The sequence below is a fragment of the Pungitius pungitius genome, chromosome 5 (genome assembly GCF_949316345.1).
Source record: "Pungitius pungitius chromosome 5, fPunPun2.1, whole genome shotgun sequence".
Classification (NCBI taxonomy): Eukaryota; Metazoa; Chordata; class Actinopteri; order Perciformes; family Gasterosteidae; genus Pungitius; species Pungitius pungitius.
The window spans coordinates 23130542-23150363 of record NC_084904.1 but is presented as its reverse complement, the minus strand read 5'-3'; the positions used below and the strand labels follow the sequence as shown (position 1 = coordinate 23150363).

Here is a 19822-nt window from a genome sequence, read left to right as displayed (position 1 = left end):
GTCACTTCCGTTCAGCGGTCAAAAACAACGGAAACACTTCCCAACCGCCCCGGTGTCACCGCTTTTCGTCGCCTGTCTCGCCACTTGCGCTCGCGGGGCTCCGAGACTCTGCGGGGGGATGCTGCCGCGGAAATGGAGTTGAACCTCCAAAACAACCAAGTGTCGGCCGGAGTTTGAGACAAAGGCAGCAGGACGAGGAGGAGACGGTGGTGGGGGGGCGGGAGGACTCATGGGTCCTCGTTGAATACGGAGACAAGGGGGGGAATAAAGAAGCAAAGGATTCGAGCGGAAGATGAAGCTGCTGAAGCCGAGCTGGTTGAGCCACAACGGTAAGCCTGTGCAGGAATCCGCGCACCAAGTTGGGCTTTTGTTGTCGGCGGGGGGGGGAGGAGGAGGCATGGCGGGGCTGCGCGACCCTTGTTTAATTAGTTCGTGACTTAATAGTCCGGTGAAGCCGCTACCGAGCGCACCCTCGGGTAAAGGAGGGGGGGGGGTCTCTCTGTCGCACTCCGTTGTTCTTAACGTTCTAATGTTTGCTAACACCAGCTAGCTAGCTAGCTGGCTAACTAGCTCATCCACCCGGCTAGCTGGGGTGCCGTGACGTCAGCTAACTTGCCAGCCAGAGGAACCACGCTGGAGTCTCACGTCTTTACCGCAGTCTGCGAGAGCACGACCCGGGTCTCCGTGACGGTCACCGGGCCGGACCGGGAGCCACCGGGAGCCTTCTTCCGAGCTGTCAGTTGGAGCAAAGTTAGCCGCTCATTTGGGAAGGAACGGCCTCGATTTTTGGGTGGATCTGATAAACCTCATCGAGGCTTTAGGGCTTTACGGTTATTCTCCGTGTCCATGAAGCGCGTGCGCGTGCGTGTGTAGTTAGTAAAGAAATTGGCACTTAGTGTCACACTCCAGATGTTTGCTCTTTTCTAGACTTATAGGGGGGGTTGCAGAATTAAATGTACCATTTAGTCATTTCACAGGATTCAGTTTAATTTTTACAAATAATAAATACATCTGAGGATTTGAGATGAAGTGATATGATACTAGACATGATATTAAATATATAGTAATATGAGACTATACATTATATAGTAATATACATGATTAGATCATATAGTAATATGTAATATAAGTGTACAGTAAAATTATGTCATCATATCAGGCTTTTCTTTACCCACTCATTATATTATAATATTATTATATTCATAGCGTTGATTACTATGTTGGTTATTATCTCAATGTGTAAACATTCGGTAAAAGCACCAGTAGTGTGTCGTCCAGCTTTGTTGGTCTCTGATAATTAATTATTGATTATCAAGATTGAACATCGCTTCACAGCATCTTTATTTCATGTTTTAATTTATTAAAACTGATGTTATTTCATGTGTTTTTGTTTCTCAGGCAAACCCATCTTCTCGGTGGACATCCACCCTGATGGGACAAAATTTGCGACCGGCGGGCAAGGTGAGAAAAACACTCGCACCCTCTGAACTGTAGGGTTTTCAGAATAAAACACAACAACGCTGTTACCTTGGGTTTCAACTTTTGTGTTTTTTCAGGAGAGGATTCCGGCAAGGTGATGATCTGGAACATGGCGCCGGTCCTCAGAGACGAGGACGAGAAGAACGAGAGCATTCCCAAGATGCTTTGCCAGATGGACAATCACCTAGGTAACCGGGGCGTGTTTGTTTTACGGGTCGGTTCAGAGTTGAAATGCGGTTGTGGTTCTGATGAATGAACCTTCTGCTCTCTGCAGCGTGTGTGAACTGTGTGCGCTGGTCCAACAACGGGCTGTACCTGGCATCGGGGGGGGACGACAAGCTGGTCATGGTGTGGAAGAGGGCTGCGTGAGTGCACACGCACACACACACACACACACACACACACACAATGGTCGAAATGAGGTTAAAGTGAACCGTGTGTTTGTTGGGTAGTTTCATCGGGCCGAGCACCGTGTTCGGGTCGAGCAGCAAGCTGGCCAACGTGGAGCAGTGGAGGTGTGTCACCATCCTGAGGAACCACACTGGAGGTGACACGCACACACACACACACACACACACACATACAGTTTGATTATCGTCCTCTCAAAATGTCCTTGAACACATCATTCGAAAAAAAGCTTTAAATTGTATCAAAAACACTTTAATCTATTGCTCTCATTTAATATGTTGTCATAAATACATTGTTTGCTTTAAACAGATTCTGTAAATAACATTTAATTCTGAGAAATATGAAGCCGTGATTGATTCTCATGTGACAATAAATCTATAAAACTTAATGAATGAGGATGTGAATCGTTTAATATGATTTCCCTCATTTACATCATAATGAAGAAAATATCTCTACTTCTAGTCATGATTGTAAAGGTGTGTGTGTGTGTAGATGTGATGGACGTGGCCTGGTCTCCTCATGACGTGTGGCTGGCCTCCTGCAGCGTGGACAACACCATCGTCATCTGGAACGCTCGCAAGTTTCCAGGTAGGAGACGCAGAGTCCAGATCTCCCAACATCTGGAGCCTCACAGCTGGACGCGATAAAGCGAGCGAGGACTCGATAAACAGACGCGTGGATCCATCCTTTCGCTAAAGAAAGTACTCTTAACACGTATCTGTCTCTCTGTCCCCCTCAGAGATGGTGACCTGTCTGCGGGGACACACGGGGCTGGTCAAAGGTCTGACGTGGGACCCGGTGGGGAAGTACATCGCCTCGCAGGCGGACGACCACAGCCTGCGGGTGTGGAGGACGGTGGACTGGCAGATGGAGTCCAACATCACCAAACCCTTCAACGAGGTGTCCACAGAGACTGTTGAGCTACTCGGTTATTCTCTTTATTCTGATGTGCTCTCCTAAATGAGGCTTTTGACTCCTTGTCCCAGTGCGGGGGGACGACCCACGTCCTGCGTCTGTCCTGGTCCCCTGACGGGCAGTACCTGGTGTCGGCCCACGCCATGAACAACTCTGGGCCCACGGCCCAGATCGTGGAGCGGGACGGCTGGAAGACCAACATGGACTTCGTGGGACACCGCAAGGCCGTGACCGTGGTGGTGAGGACGCGTCTCTGTGGACGACGGAGACGAGGTCTCAGCCGGGGATGTCTGACGGGAGCTGGTTCTCTCTCTCTCTCTCTCCATAGAAATTCAACCCAAAGATCTTCAAGAAGAAGCAGAAGAACGGCAGCGCCCCCAAACCCGGCTGCCCGTACTGCTGCTGCGCCGTCGGCAGCAAGGACCGCTCGCTGTCCGTCTGGGTGAGTCCCCCCCCCCCCGACGTTTCTCTTCTTCTTCTTCAAAATGTGTTTTTATTTCCCTGGTGTCTCCTGACATGAAACCATACCCCACCCCCCCCCCCCCCCCACCCTCTCCTTCAGCTGACCTCCCTGAAGCGCCCCCTGGTGGTCATCCACGACCTGTTCGACAAATCCATCATGGACATCTCCTGGTGAGTCCAGTCAGGTGAAGACTGATCGCTGAGATGAAGAAGAAGAGTCCTTCACTGTGTGTGTGTGTGTGTGTGTGTGTGTGTGTGTGTCTGTGTCTCTCAGGACTCTGACGGGTCTGGGCATGTTGGTGTGTTCGATGGACGGCACCGTGGCCTACCTGGACTTCTCTCTGGACGAGCTGGGAGACCCTCTGAACGAGGAGGAGAAGGTCAGACCCTCCTTTTCCCTGTGTGACCTTAAAGTGTTTCCTGAGTTTCTCAGAACCAACTTCTGGTATCTTCTGCCAGACATGAGGGTTTATTGTATGATACGATACCTGTTATACGTTAACATTAACTCCCCCCGCCTGCGACCTACAGAACAGCATCCACCAGAACATCTACGGTAAGAGTCTGGCCATCACCAGCACCGAGGCCCAGCTCTCCACCACCATCATCGAGAACCCCGAGATGCTCAAGTACCAGCAGGAGCGTCAGAGCTCTGCTCAGGCCGGGCCGGGGGGGGGCGCGCCCGAGGCCTCGGCCCCCAAACTCAACAGCGTGGTGAACGGAGAGTCGCTGGAGGACATCAGGAAGGTAGGACGCTACATGTTGATTATTGGATACATGATATGAGGCGCGACTGATGTCCTGCAGGAAGAGAAGAGCGTTCAATTATTTCAAAAGTCATTTTCAATATCGTCTCAACTTTAAGTTACTTAATGTTCATTTGTTGTATTAGAAGATTCAAGTTACAGATGATGATCGTAAGATATTTGGATGTAGCCTCAATAAGATATTAGTGAGGTATGAGCCGACCCAGATGTTTCCAGAGCTGACGCAGATGTCTTTGCAGAACCTTCTGAAGAAGCAGGTGGAGACGAGGACCCCTGATGGCAGGAGGCGGATCACGCCGCTCTGCATCGCCCAGCTGGACACGGGGTAGGAGGACACAGGAGACACTATGGCGGCCCGGCGGGCTCAGACCCAAGTTAAAGAACACCAGCTTTGGTCCCCTCATCATCATCTTCTTCTTCTCTCTCTGCAGCGACTTCTCCCCGGCGCTCTTCAACAGCGCCCCCATCCTGCCCTCGGGCTCCTCCATGTCCAACCAGCTCACCTCTCAGCTCAGCTCCGACTCCTCCCCGGGCCCCGCCTCCTCCCTGGGGCTGAGGCCCGGCCACGACCCCATGCTCACCTCGCCTCCGGCCGGCGCCGCTAAGGGCCCGGAGGAGAACCGCGACGGGTACGTCTGACTTCTTCTGTGGTGCTGTACGCGTGGGGCTCTTCTCATCTCCTCCTCCATATTTATGTCCCAGAGTGAAGTGCGGCCTGCTGCTCACCTCCGCCTCCAAGATGGAGCCCATGAAGGCTCTGGACTCCAGGTTCACAGAGAGGTCAAAGGCCACGCCCGGGGTCACCGCCGCCATCACCTCCATCACCGGCCTGCTGCCGCTGGACAGGTGAGGGACTCGATACGAGAGAGGGGGGTGGATGGAGCATGTGAGGTGACGTAGGAGCCGAACATCTTCCCTCGGTCCAGCAGGTTAAAGGACGGCGTCCCCGGCCCGAAGGACACGAAGAGCAAAGAGGACAGCAGCAGCGACAGCGAGGACAAGATGGCCTCCATCAACAAGAACCTGTCCTTCAGCAAGAGGAAGCCCGAGCTGCTGATGGAGGGAGGGGAGGGGGTGGTGGAGAAGAGGAGGAAGGGACGGCCCAGGAAGGACAAGATGGCCGCCCCCAGCGCCCAGCCCTTCACCCAGGTAGAGAGACGGGGGGGTCAGATACAGAGGGACTTGTGCGTCTATCAGAGCGTTGTGGAACCAGAGGAGAAACGTACTTCAGGTTTTTCTGCTCTGTGACTCTTTAACTTCTCCTCCTCTCAGGTGACTCCCCCAGCGGAGCGAGAGCACAGCCGGGTGGCCCCGCCCCCCCCAGCTGCTCTCAAACTACCCACCCCGAGCATAAAGAAGGCCTTCAGTCTGCAGGTAACACTCAGACCATCATCTCCCTCTACTGGTCACGAGAGGGAACTGCAACGACAAACACCAGCTTTACAATCTGTACACATGGAGAAAAAAAGCTCAACATAGACCCCCCCCCCCCCCCCCCCGTTTGTGTGCAGGTGAGCGCCGAGCCGCCGGTGTTCCTGGAGGTGGAGAACGAGGTGTCGCTGGTCGCCGGGTCCAAGCTCAGCCAGCTGCGCTGCTCCAGAGACGGACGGGAGTGGAACACGCTGCTGCCCAGCTCAGTGGTCACGGCAGCAGGGAGCAGGTACCATGTGTACAAAATATGACCTGGTGTAGCTCCACCCTACACCACCTTCACCATGAACGGGATGGACACTGCATCAGTCATCATTGAATATCGCTTTGCTTCCAGCGACGTCTTCGCCGTGGCCTGCCAGGACAGGATGGTGTCGGTCTTCTCTTCTTGTGGGCGGCGGCTCCTCCCGGCCATCCAGCTGGCCACGCCCACCTCGGCCCTGCACTGCTCCGCCCACTTTGTCATGGCGCTGACGGCCGGAGCGACGCTGTCCGTCTGGTCGGTGACGTTTGATTGGACGTTTCTCCTCATGAAGTCCTCTGTAGTAAACGGCTGTTTGTCTCTGCAGGGACGTCCAGAAGCAAAAAGCTCTGGTGAAGAACGAGTCTCTGCTGAGCATCTTATCAGGTGAGCGGATCACGAAGAGACGCGATGTCTCGCCTGAGGAAGACGATGTCCGTCCAACTGCCCCTAAACACTCTCACTCTTCATCTCCACACGTTTGAGTGACAGGTGCCGACATCACGGTGTCCCAGTCTCTGCTGACCCAGCAGGGCGTCCCGGTCATCGGCCTGTCCAACGGGAAGTCCTACTGCTTCAGCTCCTCGCTGGAGACATGGTGAGACGCGTTGCCATGGAGACACCTGGAACGACAGGGTGGGTCTTGAGGGACGTAACCCCCCCCCCCCCCCCCCCCCCCTCTGTGTCTCTCCCAGGACTCTGGTAGCAGACAAAGGAGACTCCATGGTCCAGTGTGCCGACTTCAGGAGCTGCCTGCCTACCCATGATGCACCTGTGTCCTCAGGGCCGCTGGCTGTTATGCAGGGACGCAACCTCAAGTAGGACAGCGATATTAATGGAGGGGGGGGGGGGGTCTACTGGCATCTCACGGTCCAATCAGAAGTGTTATTTGATTTCTAAAAAAGGATCATTGACCTCCGTCATTGTTTATTAACCCACGCAACCAATAGTGTGTCTTTAACAGACCGGTTCAAGTGTCTCCCTCTCGTCCCAGCAGCGCCGGGCGGCTGGCGTCCCGCCTCTCCTCCACCCCCCACCACCTGCAGCAGAGCATGACGCTGGCCTTCCTGGAGAATCAGCTGACGTCGGCTCTGACGCTGCAGTCGGCGGCGGAATATCGCCACTGGCTGCTCATCTACGCCCGCTTCCTCGTCAACGAAGGTACGTCCCAAAGACGCTCCCTGAGGACGGTCGCTCTACAGCTTTAACACGTGTGTGTGTGTGTGTGTTTCCCCCCCCCCCAGGCTCTGAGAATCGCCTCAGAGAACTCTGCAAGGAGCTGCTGGGTCCCGTCCACAAATCAGCCGCCACGGCCTGGGAGCCCAGCACTCTGGTAGAGAAAGTAGTTCCTTCCACACAACCTTTCATGTCTTTAGGTCTTTAACACGGTGAATATATTCCACATGAAAGAATCCTGCAGAGCTCCAGAGCAGCTTCTGTCCTTCCAGTTAAACGCTTGAGTTCATTTGAGTTCCCCTCAGGGCGACAGTTACAGGACTTTTATTGTGAAAGGTACGAGCAGAAGCAGTGGGTCTGGTTTAAAGGCGCCGTAACGTGATCACTGGGGTCCTTCAGAGAGTGTGAAGACATGAAGGGACGTGTTGCTAACAGCTAGCCATGCTAACGTGCGTCTGTGTGTTCAGGGCCTGCGGAAGCGCGAGCTGCTGCGGGACGTCTTACCCGTCATGGTGGAGAACCTGAGGTTCCAGAGACTCTTCACCGAGTACCAGGACCAGCTGGAGCTGCTGCGCACCAAATAACACACACACACACACCTGGACTCATCGTGACACGGCTCGGATCCTCTGAACTTTGACCCCTGGTGAATCCTACCGGGGGGGAAACACAACACAACACAACTGTTGTTGTTGTGATGGACTTTGAGACAGTGGGTTCTCAGAGGGAAGAAGTGGTGGCTTCTTCTTCTTCTTCTTTGAATGAAAGAGTTTGTTGCTCTGCAGAGTGGATCCAACTTCACCTGTTCGACCATTTTTGTTTGTTTTCGCTGTCAATCATTTTTAAATGTTTGTACAAAGCAGACTTTTTTTGTTTGTTTTTTTTCCACTTTCTAAAGGAAGAAAAATAAATGTGCGGGACTTTCTTATGAAGAAATAAAGTGAACAGAAACAGGTGTGTGAGAAGAATAGTTTTCATGTGGGACATGAGGTTAAACATCTTCAGGCAATAATCCATCAGCTGATGCTCCAGCAGCTCCTCAGACCTTCTGTTCCTGCTGTGGAGTCTGCAGAGCGTGTGAGAAGTGTCTCCTTGGATGCTTTTATTGTGAAATTCTCTACACTGAAGCAGGAAGTTAATCTTCCAGTTTCTTTGATCGATGATGCTGATTTCTTCTTATTCAGGATCTTTGTCTCTTACTCAACTAAAGAAGAACTTCTGTTAGCAGAGACACAAAGTGAAAGACAGTGAGGACACCGAGGTGTTTGAATGTGGAAAAAAGAACATTGGATAAACGTGCAGAAGCACCACGATGTTTTATTCCTTCTGACCGTTTTCTTTCAGACGAATTGTGCATCAAATGTAAATAGAGAAATATTCAAATACATTGCAACAAAAGTTCAAACATCTTTATATTCGTTTAGATATTTGAGTTCAGGTCAGTTTTCTTCCATTGACAGTTTTTACACAAATGTGGATTTATTAAAATATTCATGGTAACAAAGTCGCTCCACGGGAGCGTTCCCTCGGTGTCACGTGACGTCCGCGGCCCGAACCGAGCCAACGAGCTCTCAAACGGGCTCACGGCCGGCACCAGGTACCGCGTTTAGAAGCTAGTTAGTACAAAAACACGGATGTGTTTGATCCGACGTGAGTAGAACCTCCACGACGAGGACAGAGTCGTTCCAGGGTGATAAGCCACGCCCCCTCAGGTACGTCACTGTTTGGGAGTCACGTGTTGAGCAAGTGGACAGTGAGGAGGACGTTGATGAGGTCCAGGAACAAAACATTTAGACAAATGAAATGATACAAAAAAAAGAATGAATGAAAGATTAAAGTTCTACTCACAAGTTTTAAAAATTATATTTTTGACTTTTTGGATATTTTGTATTAGAAATGTTTGGATGCATTTGTGCTTATGACAAGGTAAATACAGTTAAATTACCCCAGAATTTCCAGTTTATTTCCATTATTTCCCCTAACTTTGAATATTCCCAGAATTTTGCAACCCTAATGGTAACAAATGCATTTATATTAATATTTTCTAGTAAAAGATCATCTGCAGAGAATCATGTGTTTTTCAACTGCACCATGGAAACTTGCACACCTTTTTAATAAGAACACAATTGAATTTGGAAAGAGGTTTTTGGCTGCTTTTCAGTTTGTAGTTTATATAGTTTATCACAAACATTTCAGAGGAAATGTACACACACACACATGTGATCAGTGTCGCTTCCTGTCGGCTCATCTCATGACTTTTCCTCCTCTTCAACACTCAGCTGTCTCGTCTCGCTGTGTGGACGATGACGAGCCTCGTCTGTGTGTGTCCTCACACCTCAGGGGTTTTTTTCATTGAGGTGGAGGGGAAGGCGCAGAAGCGAAACTCGTTGTCGGGGACTTTTGACACCTCAAAGGACATGTGTGTCCTGCGGTAGACGTTGTAACTGATGAGCTCGGAGTGTCTGCAGAGCTGTGGTCAGGTCAAAGTGCAGCGCCTGGTACTGAATGTGGTCTCGTACTCGGGGCCCTGTTCTCTAGTGGCTTTATTCAAGGTCAGTCTGAGTAGCTGCTGGAGCATCAGCTGATGACAGGTTCTAACTCATGCGTCAAATGACTGGGTCATAAAACTATTTCTCTCACACAAACTCTCTTTTCACTTTATTTCTTCTAAAGGAAAAGTCTCGCACATTTATTTTTCTTTTAGAAAGTGGAAAACAAACAAAAAACAGCATCTGCTTTGTACAAACATTTAAAAATGAAATGTTTGTACAAAGCAGATGCTGTTTTTTTGTTTGTTTTCCACTTCACATGAGTTAGAACCTGTCATCAGCTGATGCTCCAGCAGCTACTCAGACTGACCTTTTGTTCCTGCTGTGTAGTCTGAAGAAGCACTTCGACCAACTCAATCGAGCTTCTCCTCGACTGCTTTTATTGTGAAATTCTTGACACTGAAACAGGAAGCTAATCTTCCTGTTTCTTTAATGATGGTGGTTTCTTCTCATTCAACTCTTGCTCAGAGGATCTTTGCCCATTTCAGTTGAACTTGGTTCAGTTCATCCACTCAACTAAAGAAGGACATCTGTTAGCAGAGACACTTACTACAAAATAAAAGACAGTGAGAGGACACCGAGGTGTTTGAATGCGGAAAAAAAACTATGGACAAACGTGCAGAAACAGCAGGATGTTTATTTTATTCCTTGTGACAGTTTTCTAGACAGACTGTTTATTGCAGATTATGCATCCAATTTAAATACAGATGATATGAGAAATATTCAAATACAGCAACAAAAGCTAAAACATCTTGATATTCATTTTGATCAGTTTTTAATGATTAATCTTCTTCCATCAACACTTTTTACAGTGGATTTATTCAAATGTTGATTCTAACAAATGCCTTTTCATTCATTCTTTTTCTTGTTAAACATCATCTGCAGAGAATCATTGAATCCTGAATCCTAAACGTTGCAGGTTTTGTAACTTGTGCGATTTAAGGTCACAGAGCTTATTTCTGAAAAAGAGCACAATTGAAATTGGAAAGAGGATTTTTAGTGCTCTTCAGTTTGTAGACCACATGGCACCAGAGACCTGGCTGCTGTGATCTCCTCGTTATCTTTGTTACTTTAAAGACCTCGTAAGGAGGAATCAGCACCTCTGCTTCCATCACAAATTCAGAGTGCATGGAGACGTCCACTCCCATGCACGTCTCAATCTCAAAGCACGACTGGTCTCCAAATCGCACCAGGTCTTGGTTCAGTGAGCTGGAGGCAAAGGAGCCGAGGCGAACCTCCTTGTTGAGGACGTCTTGTTGGAAGGACTTGTCCGTCCTGCGGTAGACGTTGTAACATGTGTCCTGTTTCTGCCTTGTCTGCAGGGCTGTGGTCAGGTAAAAGTGCAGCGCGTGATACTTGAACGTGGTCTTGTACTCGGGTCCCTGTTCTCTAGTGGCCTCATTAAAAGGCTGATACATGTTTCCTTTGATAAAGAGGTAAACATGAAGAGCTAGGATCTGTTCCACGCCTTCTTTTTTACTAGCTTTAGGAAATTTACTCTGGTATTTTTGCTTTGCTTCCGTCCAGGTCTTGTTAAACAGGGGGTCTTTCAGCTCCTTCTCTAAGTATTGTTTGGCCTTTGTTTCCATTTCAGTGGAGCAGTTTTTGTACATGTCGTCCACGGAGTTCTGAGCCATGTCCAGTGGAAGTAGAGAGGAACCAACTGGCTTATGTCCAACAGGTGACTTAACAGAAATAAAGGAAGTCATCAGAATACATTGACCCATTAGCAGATGTTACAGTGAAACAAGCCAGTGTGTATTTTACCATCTTATTTCCTGCAGAGACACCGTACGGGAGGAGCACCCAAAAGGCCGCCATCATCATCTTCATCATCATCTTCATCTTCATCCTCCTGCACAGACACCTGCAGTCAGCGACTGGAGGAGGAAACCATCTCTGGGTATTTATGCAGTGAGCAGAGACACCTGTGTGCGTGCAGCACGCCTTCATCATGAAGGAAGATAAGCAGCGAGTGAGAAGATAGATAAACGGGGCCGTACAAGGGAACCTTCACAACGCTTCATTTCACTATCTCTGAGAAACACTTTAAATGAGTAAAATTGTTCAAATGACCAAAACCCTTTTAAAGTGATGCTTTGCTGCTCCGACATGAAGGAACTTTCATAAATGTTTCTTTTTAATCTATTTTATCATGTTATTAGGAGCATCAGTAAAATCCCTCATTACCAATAAGACCCAGTAAATACTTCACTACAAGTGGAAGCCTCTCATTAAACAAGCGGAGTGAAAGATTCTTTATTGAATATTCAGAATGTGGTCAGCACCTGAAGGCAAAGCTGTGGTGGAGAAGATCAGCTTCATCTACTTGCTGCTGTGTTTAATGGGCGAATCTGCCTTTGCATACCTTCAGTGCACGTGAGAGAGCGACCAGCTGGTTAGTGCACGGCCGCCTTTCTAATGTGCGCTTTCATCATCCACACATTACGTGCACACAAACTCATTCCAGACACACACTTGATCCAAGTCCCTGAACACTCAGCATATTTTGTGTTGTTTTTATGTAATTGTTCAACTTCTTCTCTTTCCTAACATGTGTATTTACAATCTAATCAGAATTTTATTTCGGGACACAATTCAAGAATAATTTGCCTTGTTTTCCGATCTGAGTGTTTTTTGTGTTGTTGCTTTCTCTTGTTTAAGACGCACAAAGTACTCATCAGGTGTTGTTTGTGTGTCTGTGGGTCAGAGGTCACAGTGAAGCAGTCCGATCTGAAGCAGTGCGACGACGACCGGCGAGTGTGTGTGACCGACCTCAGAGACTGTGGCCACCAACGCACTGCGTCTACACAGGGTGCACACACACACACATACACACACACACACACATTCATCAGGCTCGTACTTTGCATATGGAGCATTTGCATTTTACGCAGCATTGTACCTTCTGATAAACACTTCCAGAGGAGAAGTGATAACATACTTTGAGCCTTTCAAGGACCAAAGTACTTTACTCTGAGGTATTAGTAGTTTCACACTTTTTTATTTTATAAATTGCACACTTTTTCCAGTTTCTTTATCGATGATCCGGAACTCTTTTCTCATTTGACTTGCTCAGAAGATCTTTTTCTCTTTCATTAGTTCAGTTTATCTAACTAAAGAAGGACATCTGTTAGAGACACTTACTACAAAATAAAAGACAGTGAGAGGACACCGAGGTCTTTGAATGTGGAAAAAAGAACTTTGGACAAACGTGCAGAAACAGCAGGATGTTTATTTTATTCCTTGTGACAGTTTTCTAGACAGACTGTTTATTGCAGATTATGCATCCAATTTAAATACAGATGATATGAGAAACATTCAAATACAGCAACAAAAGCTAAAACATCTTGATATTCATTTAGATATTTGAGTTTTAAGGATACATTTTCGTCCAATAAAACACTATGTGGATTTATTCATATGTTGATGCCAACAAAAGCAAATTCATATTCATATTATTTTCTGGTTTAAAGATCATCTGCAGGGAATCATTGCATCGTCAATCCTAAACGTCACATGTTTTGTAAACTGCACATAAAAAGGTCACTGGGTTTATCTCGGAACAAGAGCACAATTGAAATTGGAAAGAGGTTTTTTAGTGCTCTTCAGTTCATAGACCACATCACACCAAAGATCCAGCTCATCTGATCTCCTCGTTATCTTTGTTACTTTAAAGACCTCGTAAGGAGGAATCAGCACCTCTGCTTCCATCACAAATGGAGAGTGCATGGAGACGTCCACTCCCATGCACGTCTCAATCTCAAAGCACGACTGGTCTCCAAATCGCACCAGGTCTTGGTTCAGTGAGCTGGTGTAATGGCAAAATATAATGATGCCATAATGTTCTATTAGATTAATGTCTAAAACCAATCGTGACTTTAATTCTGAGGAAGTCCCAAGACCCCAGCTGTGTGGGAACGATCTAAACAGAATAATCTCAAAGCACCTCTCCTCTTTGATCCCATTTGTCTTTGCATAACACCGCTGCGTGGAGGAAGGAGAAGGTGTGAACTTCTTTGGCTATTGTCCTAGATCTAATCAAACATCTGTTGTAAGCATCTTGAGTTTCCCTTCAGGTCTGAGACCTCCTTGCCTGTCTCAAACTCTTTAGCATAACAAAACCAAGGTGTTAACCCTGTGGATGTATAAATATAGCCATGTTCCTCTCAAACATTAAGAAGGAGCTTGCCACTGCCTGTCCATGTGTAGCTGTCGCAGGCCTCTTCTTCCTTGCAAGAAATAAACGGAAAATGCAACTTTGATTGACAAGAGACTTTTCAACTGATTCCCGATTGCACGAGAAAATCTTCCACAACAATTTGGTGTCAGAAGTGGGATCGTTTGAAGCTCCGTCGGGACTCCAAGGACGTCCGGGAAGAGGCCTCTTCAGGATCCACAAAAAGTGATTCTGCCCCAAACCTCATCAGACTCAGAGAGAGGGGACCGGCGACCGAAAGAGACCTGATTGACTTCACAACGATCCAACTGAAAGAAGTAATTTCCTCATATCGGGTGAGAAGTTTATAGTCTAAATTTAATTCTATAAACGTGGTAACAGATTACGAAGACGCAAATGTAGAACTTCGTAATAGTAGGAGTAAAACTAAAGGAATAAACTAATTCTGTTTATTTATGTGGTCTCTTGACAGTCGTGGGTTGTCTTTTCCGGGTATTGAAAAATGTATATGAATTCATAAAAGTAATTGTAAAGTGTTTATTTCTGATTCATCATTATCCAAATTTATTTTTACTGAGGAAGAGAGGATCGATTTGCGAACGATTGTATTTAGATTTAACACTCTGAAGTCGTATAATTGTGGCCTTGAACCAAAAGGGCAATATATGGTTGGGGTAATCATAATTGTGAACAGGAAGACAAGGAACGCTATCATATTTCAGATAATAAAACAAGTGGTTATAGGATAATAAATAGTCTGAAAACCGGTATTCACGACCTTTGACCTATATTTATTAATCGATACTCTCGGTTAGGGTTTAGCTTGCGTTTTCCCAGGGTAAAAGAAATTCAGGACTTATAGTGACGACTATATTTTAAGGAATAAGTATACTTATACCACTTCAAGGAAATGGGTGGTACACAAGGTAAAAATAAAAAGGAAACGAGTCCTCCCGAGGGACCCATTGTGGATGTGATGAGACAGAAATATGTAGATAAATCAAAATGTTTTGGGAAGAATGAATGTGAATGTAGGCAAAGAAAACGAATGAATGAAGAATTATTATGTTGCGTTACGACCACAGTTTCTGACAAACCAGATTTAAAGGTTTCTGAACAAGATGACCGATGTTTTTTTTTCTCTACCATGTGTCCGAGTCTCACAGATGCTGGAGGCCCTCTTCTCATCACATGTTTGCCAAAACCGTACCCTGCCCCACATGCCGATACGCAGAAAGAACCACAACAAGCACGTCCAATGTTACACAACAACCGCCAGCGAGAAAGAGATGAAGCAGCAATGAAAGCAGCACACAAACAACTCATCAAAGACCAAGCGAGAGCAAGATTCATGACTCGCCAAGGTGAAGAAACTTACTGCACATGCGCAAAGCTGACTTTTACTCAATTTGCTATGAAAGGCCGACCACCCAACCAACGGGGTCGAATCAGAGGACGTGGTCGTGGCATGACGAGAGGACGCTCATCCTGGAACCAGCATGGAGCTCAGCGACATCCACCCATTGACAATGATACATGTTTCTGCTGTGGCGAACAAGGACATTGGCACAGAGAATGTCCACAGAAAGCCTCTCAGCGAGGAGGTTGGGGGCAAGACAAGAAAGAAGTGACGAACACACAACCTGATTGACGTGAGGTGGGGAAGGAGGAGGCTGCATGTGAGGGGGAGACGGCATCCATGCTGAGACCTCACATTATAAGGGAGGTAAAACACACACACACACACAATGAAGAAACGCTTTCCGTACTAACTGCATGCTCACACACACACACACACACACACACACACACACAATAGAGCAACAAAAGCTCTCATTGACAATCATAAAGCATTTGGAAGCACAACAAAAGCTTTCACACACACACACCCAAAGATAATTTTTTGTTTTAAAAGATCTTTTCTTTTATTTGTTTAAGATATGCCCACCAATATGGTGCGATTTTCTTTTTTTAAGGGAAACCGATTTAATTTTGGTTTTTGGTTGATTGAGGGGTTATATATTCTGTAATGCAAAAGTATTTTTAAAATCACAAATTGAGTGACAGACATGTTTTTCTAACAAGGGGCTTCAGGGTTAACAATGAAGGAGAGATTTACGACACCTATGACCACCACACGCACTGACTCTACTGACCCTGAACCAGACATTACAGTGAAACATTTGTTTTGCTGTCCGCTTTCTGTCCCATTAACCAGATGGGCAGAGACCTCACGTGTTCTTTTGGCATTAGCCTGATCTCCACTGCTACAGGTTTGCAAGTGGTGAGACGCAGAATCATCAACCAGATACAACACGTCTTTAAAGTGACATCTTCTTTCCCACACATCTCCTTGTCTAAAGCGTCAACAGACCGCTGGAGAGATTTGGGACCCTTTGTCGAAGCGTGTGAGGCATTAATAGATTGGGAGGCTACACCAGATCCAACTGTTATGTGCTCTCCGTCGACAGGCTTCTTTAAACAGACATTTGTATTCTCCATACCTGCTCTCAGATCTGTTTATGTCATGGATGAAAATAACACATTTTCTGACACACACACTGATGCTTTTCAGACTGATTTCTCCTCTATTTCTCCTGCCTTCAGTTCTGTTTCCAGACACCTTGTGGGCAGCGCATAAATATGACGTGGGACTCATCAAAAACTGCCAACCTGTGGTCATCACTCATTGATCAGACTTCCGACCTCACAAACATCATTTCTCATTGCGCCAAGAGGCCATTGATGGTATAACACCGGTGTTCAACTCACTCTTAAAGGCCGGAGTCATTGTTGACTCTCCGGTAAGAACACCTATTTTTCTTGTTGAAAAAATCAGAGACGCAGGCAAACCAACTAAATGGCGATTTGTGCAGGACCTCAAAGCTGTTAATGCAGTCGTCCGCGCACGAGCCCCAGATGTTCCATACTCCTACACCATTATGGCACAGTTTCCGCCTGATGCTCGATGGTTTTCCGTGGTTGACCTCTCCAATGTTTTTTTTCAGTGTCCCCATGGACACGGACAGTCAGTCAGTTTTTGATATTTTTTAAATGGGAAGGTAAACCAGTGTTACACCAAACTCTAATAACAGAACTATTCCACAGTATGCAAAATTGACTCATGGGTTAAACCATGTGTCAAAAGGGGGAATGTTAGATAAATGCATACGTATTGACTTAAAAAACACGCAGTAAATTAAGCCCATTTGAAATCCTTTTTGCACTTCCTCTCCACATTGGTGTGGAAGCTCCAGGAACACCACTCCCTTCCACTACACTGTGCGAAAATGACATGTTAACCTATTGCATTCAACTGTCTTCTAGTTTGTCTGATGTGAGAAAACAGGTTGTAGCTGCACTTCCGACAGAAGCCACAGGTCCTCTACACCATCTTCAACCAGGTGACTTCGTGGTGGTGAAGGACTTCAGGAGGAAGAGCTGGAAAGCAAAGCGGTGGCAGGGGCCATTCCAAACACTACTCGTCACCCACACGGCTGTGAAGGTGGCAGAGAGGGCAACATGGATACACGCCACCCACTGCAAACACGTCCCAGCTCCAGCGGATCCAACCGCAACACCTCCAGAAGATTCAACCAGCAGAGCTGGTATACCACCAAGCGACCGACAGACCTGTTCTGTGTTGCCAACGGAGTGATCAGCATCGAAGGTGCAGCAAGTGATCGCAGACGTCGCCGTGTCATCATCAAGGACCAACCCATCAGAACTTCCCAAAGAAGATGTGTGATTAGCAACAACACAAGACAACACATCATCAACCAGTGTTCACTCTCAACAGACCCACATGTGTCCGTGTTATTTAGTTTTGTTTCTGTTTGTTTTATTTTGGTATGCGTGATTGCAGATAGCAAGTGAATCAAACATATTGTGTATCCTGTAACATTTTATACTGTACACATGACATCCGTGGTGAAATATTCAATCCTGGGAGAAGAAGTCTTTCTGACAACTTCTCCGACAGATTTCTTCCTTTTTTTTTGTTAAAAAAACAAACAATTTTTTTTTAAGGGAGTTTTTGTTCTGTGCCAGGTACGAGTTAACAAAGGGTGTCTAGGTACATAAATTATGATTGCAATGTGTTAAATTAGGCCTATTATATTATGGTGTATTGTGTGATTTTTATGTAATCAAAAGAGTGGAATGTAATGGCAAAATATAATGATGCCATAATGTTCTATTAGATTAATGTCTAAAACCAATCGTGACTTTAATTCTGAGGAAGTCCCAAGACCCCAGCTGTGTGGGAACGATCTAAACAGAATAATCTCAAAGCACCTCTCCTCTTTGATCCCATTTGTCTTTGCATAACACCGCTGCGTGGAGGAAGGAGAAGGTGTGAACTTCTTTGGCTATTGTCCTAGATCTAATCAAACATCTGTTGTAAGCATCTTGAGTTTCCCTTCAGGTCTGAGACCTCCTTGCCTGTCTCAAACTCTTTAGCATAACAAAACCAAGGTGTTAACCCTGTGGATGTATAAATATAGCCATGTTCCTCTCAAACATTAAGAAGGAGCTTGCCACTGCCTGTCCATGTGTAGCTGTCGCAGGCCTCTTCTTCCTTGCAAGAAATAAACGGAAAATGCAACTTTGATTGACAAGAGACTTTTCAACTGATTCCCGATTGCACGAGAAAATCTTCCACAACACTGGAGGCAAAGGAGCCGAGGCGAACCTCCTTGTTGAGGACGTCTTGTTGGAAGGACTTGTCCGTCCTGCGGTAGAGGTTGTAACATGTGTCCTGTTTCTGCCTTGTCTGCAGGGCTGTGGTCAGGTAAAAGTGCAGCGCGTGATACTTGAACGTGGTCTTGTACTCGGGTCCCTGTTCTCTAGTGGCCTCATTAAAAGGCTGATACATGTTTCCTTTGATAAAGAGGTAAACATGAAGAGCTAGGATCTGTTCCACGCCTTTTTTTTACTAGCTTTAGGAAATCTACTCTGGTATTTTTGCTTTGCTTCCGTCCAGGTCTTTTTAAACAGGGGGTCTTTGTTCAGCTCATGCTTCAGGTACTCTTTGGCCTTCTTTTCCATTTCAGCGGGGCAGCCGTCGTACATGTCGTCCACGGAGTCCTTGGCCATGTCCAGTGGAAGTAGAGAGGAAGCGCTCGACTTAACAGAAATAAAAGAAAACCTGACAATAAATTGACCCATTTTCAAATGTTACAGTGAAGCAAACCAGTGTGTACTTTACCATCTTATTTCCTGCAGTGACGCCGAACGGGAGGAGAACCCAAAGGACCGTCATTGCCATCATCATCATCATCTTCCACATGCACAGACACCTGCAGACAGCGACTGATGGAGGAAAGCAGCTCTGGATATATAAAGAGGAGCAGAGACACCTGTGTGTGTGCAGCTCACCTTTATCACAGCCATAAAGGAAGTTTAACATTGAGTGTAAGACAAAGAAAAATGGGAAGAAACCGTTGAGACCATAAAAGGGAAAGTAGGGCTGGTAAGCTTTGTTTGATGAAGATGCTTCAGTGAAGCTGAATAATGTGTCGAAGAATCTCTCTTACCAGTTAGCTCCTTTTCGTTAGCTTTATCTCACACTGTAGTTAGTTTTGTACATCATCATGTGCACTAATACCACTCTGAAAGAACTCGACTACAAGTGAGGACTTCGCACTCAAAAGCTAATACTTGAAGCTTCTTCATGTCGTATTTAGAGCATTAATATACCAACAACAACTTTTGACTACGTAAATATGTAGTGGAGAAATTCCTCTGTGTGCACGTGAGCGTGCTCTGATGGAGCAGGAATCTAATGGAAGTGAAACCCCCCCGCCAGATGTTTCTGTTCAGGTGTTGCACGTGTGTGTGTGCGCGTGTGTGTGTGCGCACGTGCTTGTATTCATGGCGTCGTTGGGACTCAAACGCACTTTGCATTGTGGGGACTGATTGCATATGTTGGATTCTTAGAGGTTTAACTCGATTTTGGGGTTCAAGGCCTCTTACAAAGAGCATGTCATCAACAAACAAAACATTATTTCACATCGGTGACCATGCACCCTTCCTGCAGTGTCACATGTCAGAATTACATTACATGTCATTTAGCTGACGCTTTTATCCAAAGCGACTTACTATCACAGGCCATGAAGGAAGTCCAACAGTGCGTGTAAGCAGAAGTAAAAGGTGGAGAAACGTTGTCTGGGAAGAATTATATTTAAACAGTTTGAGAATAAGTGAAATAACT

The 19822-nt window shown here is 46.5% G+C and overlaps 2 protein-coding genes across 5 annotated transcripts; one reads left to right on the top strand and one right to left on the bottom strand.

The window, feature by feature from the left end:
- Nucleotides 1-13: 13 nt before the first annotated feature.
- Nucleotides 14-7834, top strand: LOC119224826 (protein HIRA). 4 transcript variants are annotated; one of them, XM_037482229.2, is made up of 25 exons: nt 14-329; nt 1399-1461; nt 1557-1667; nt 1754-1844; nt 1932-2026; nt 2380-2475; nt 2627-2787; nt 2874-3041; nt 3131-3244; nt 3365-3435; nt 3539-3644; nt 3796-4011; nt 4271-4356; nt 4463-4660; nt 4734-4877; nt 4961-5180; nt 5304-5405; nt 5543-5691; nt 5800-5961; nt 6032-6090; nt 6196-6301; nt 6399-6521; nt 6701-6864; nt 6948-7036; nt 7347-7834. In XM_037482229.2, the coding sequence occupies exons 1-25, from the start codon at nt 293-295 to the stop codon at nt 7461-7463; spliced, it is 3048 nt and encodes a 1015-aa protein (XP_037338126.2). In that variant the 5' UTR covers nt 14-292; the 3' UTR covers nt 7464-7834. The 4 variants fall into 4 exon arrangements, with proteins under 4 accessions (XP_037338126.2, XP_037338125.2, XP_037338124.2 ...); XM_037482228.2 differs by having other exon boundaries at nt 6698-6864; XM_037482227.2 differs by having other exon boundaries at nt 4958-5180.
- A 2372-nt stretch (nt 7835-10206) lies between these two features.
- Nucleotides 10207-18871, bottom strand: LOC119224916 (ecto-ADP-ribosyltransferase 5-like). Its single transcript, XM_062562202.1, is given in 5 exon segments — nt 10207-11091; nt 11177-11327; nt 18257-18537; nt 18540-18735; nt 18818-18871. Coding segments are annotated over 5 exon segments (1392 nt in total). The 3' UTR covers nt 10207-10381.
- Between the last annotated feature and the right edge of the window lie 951 nt (nt 18872-19822).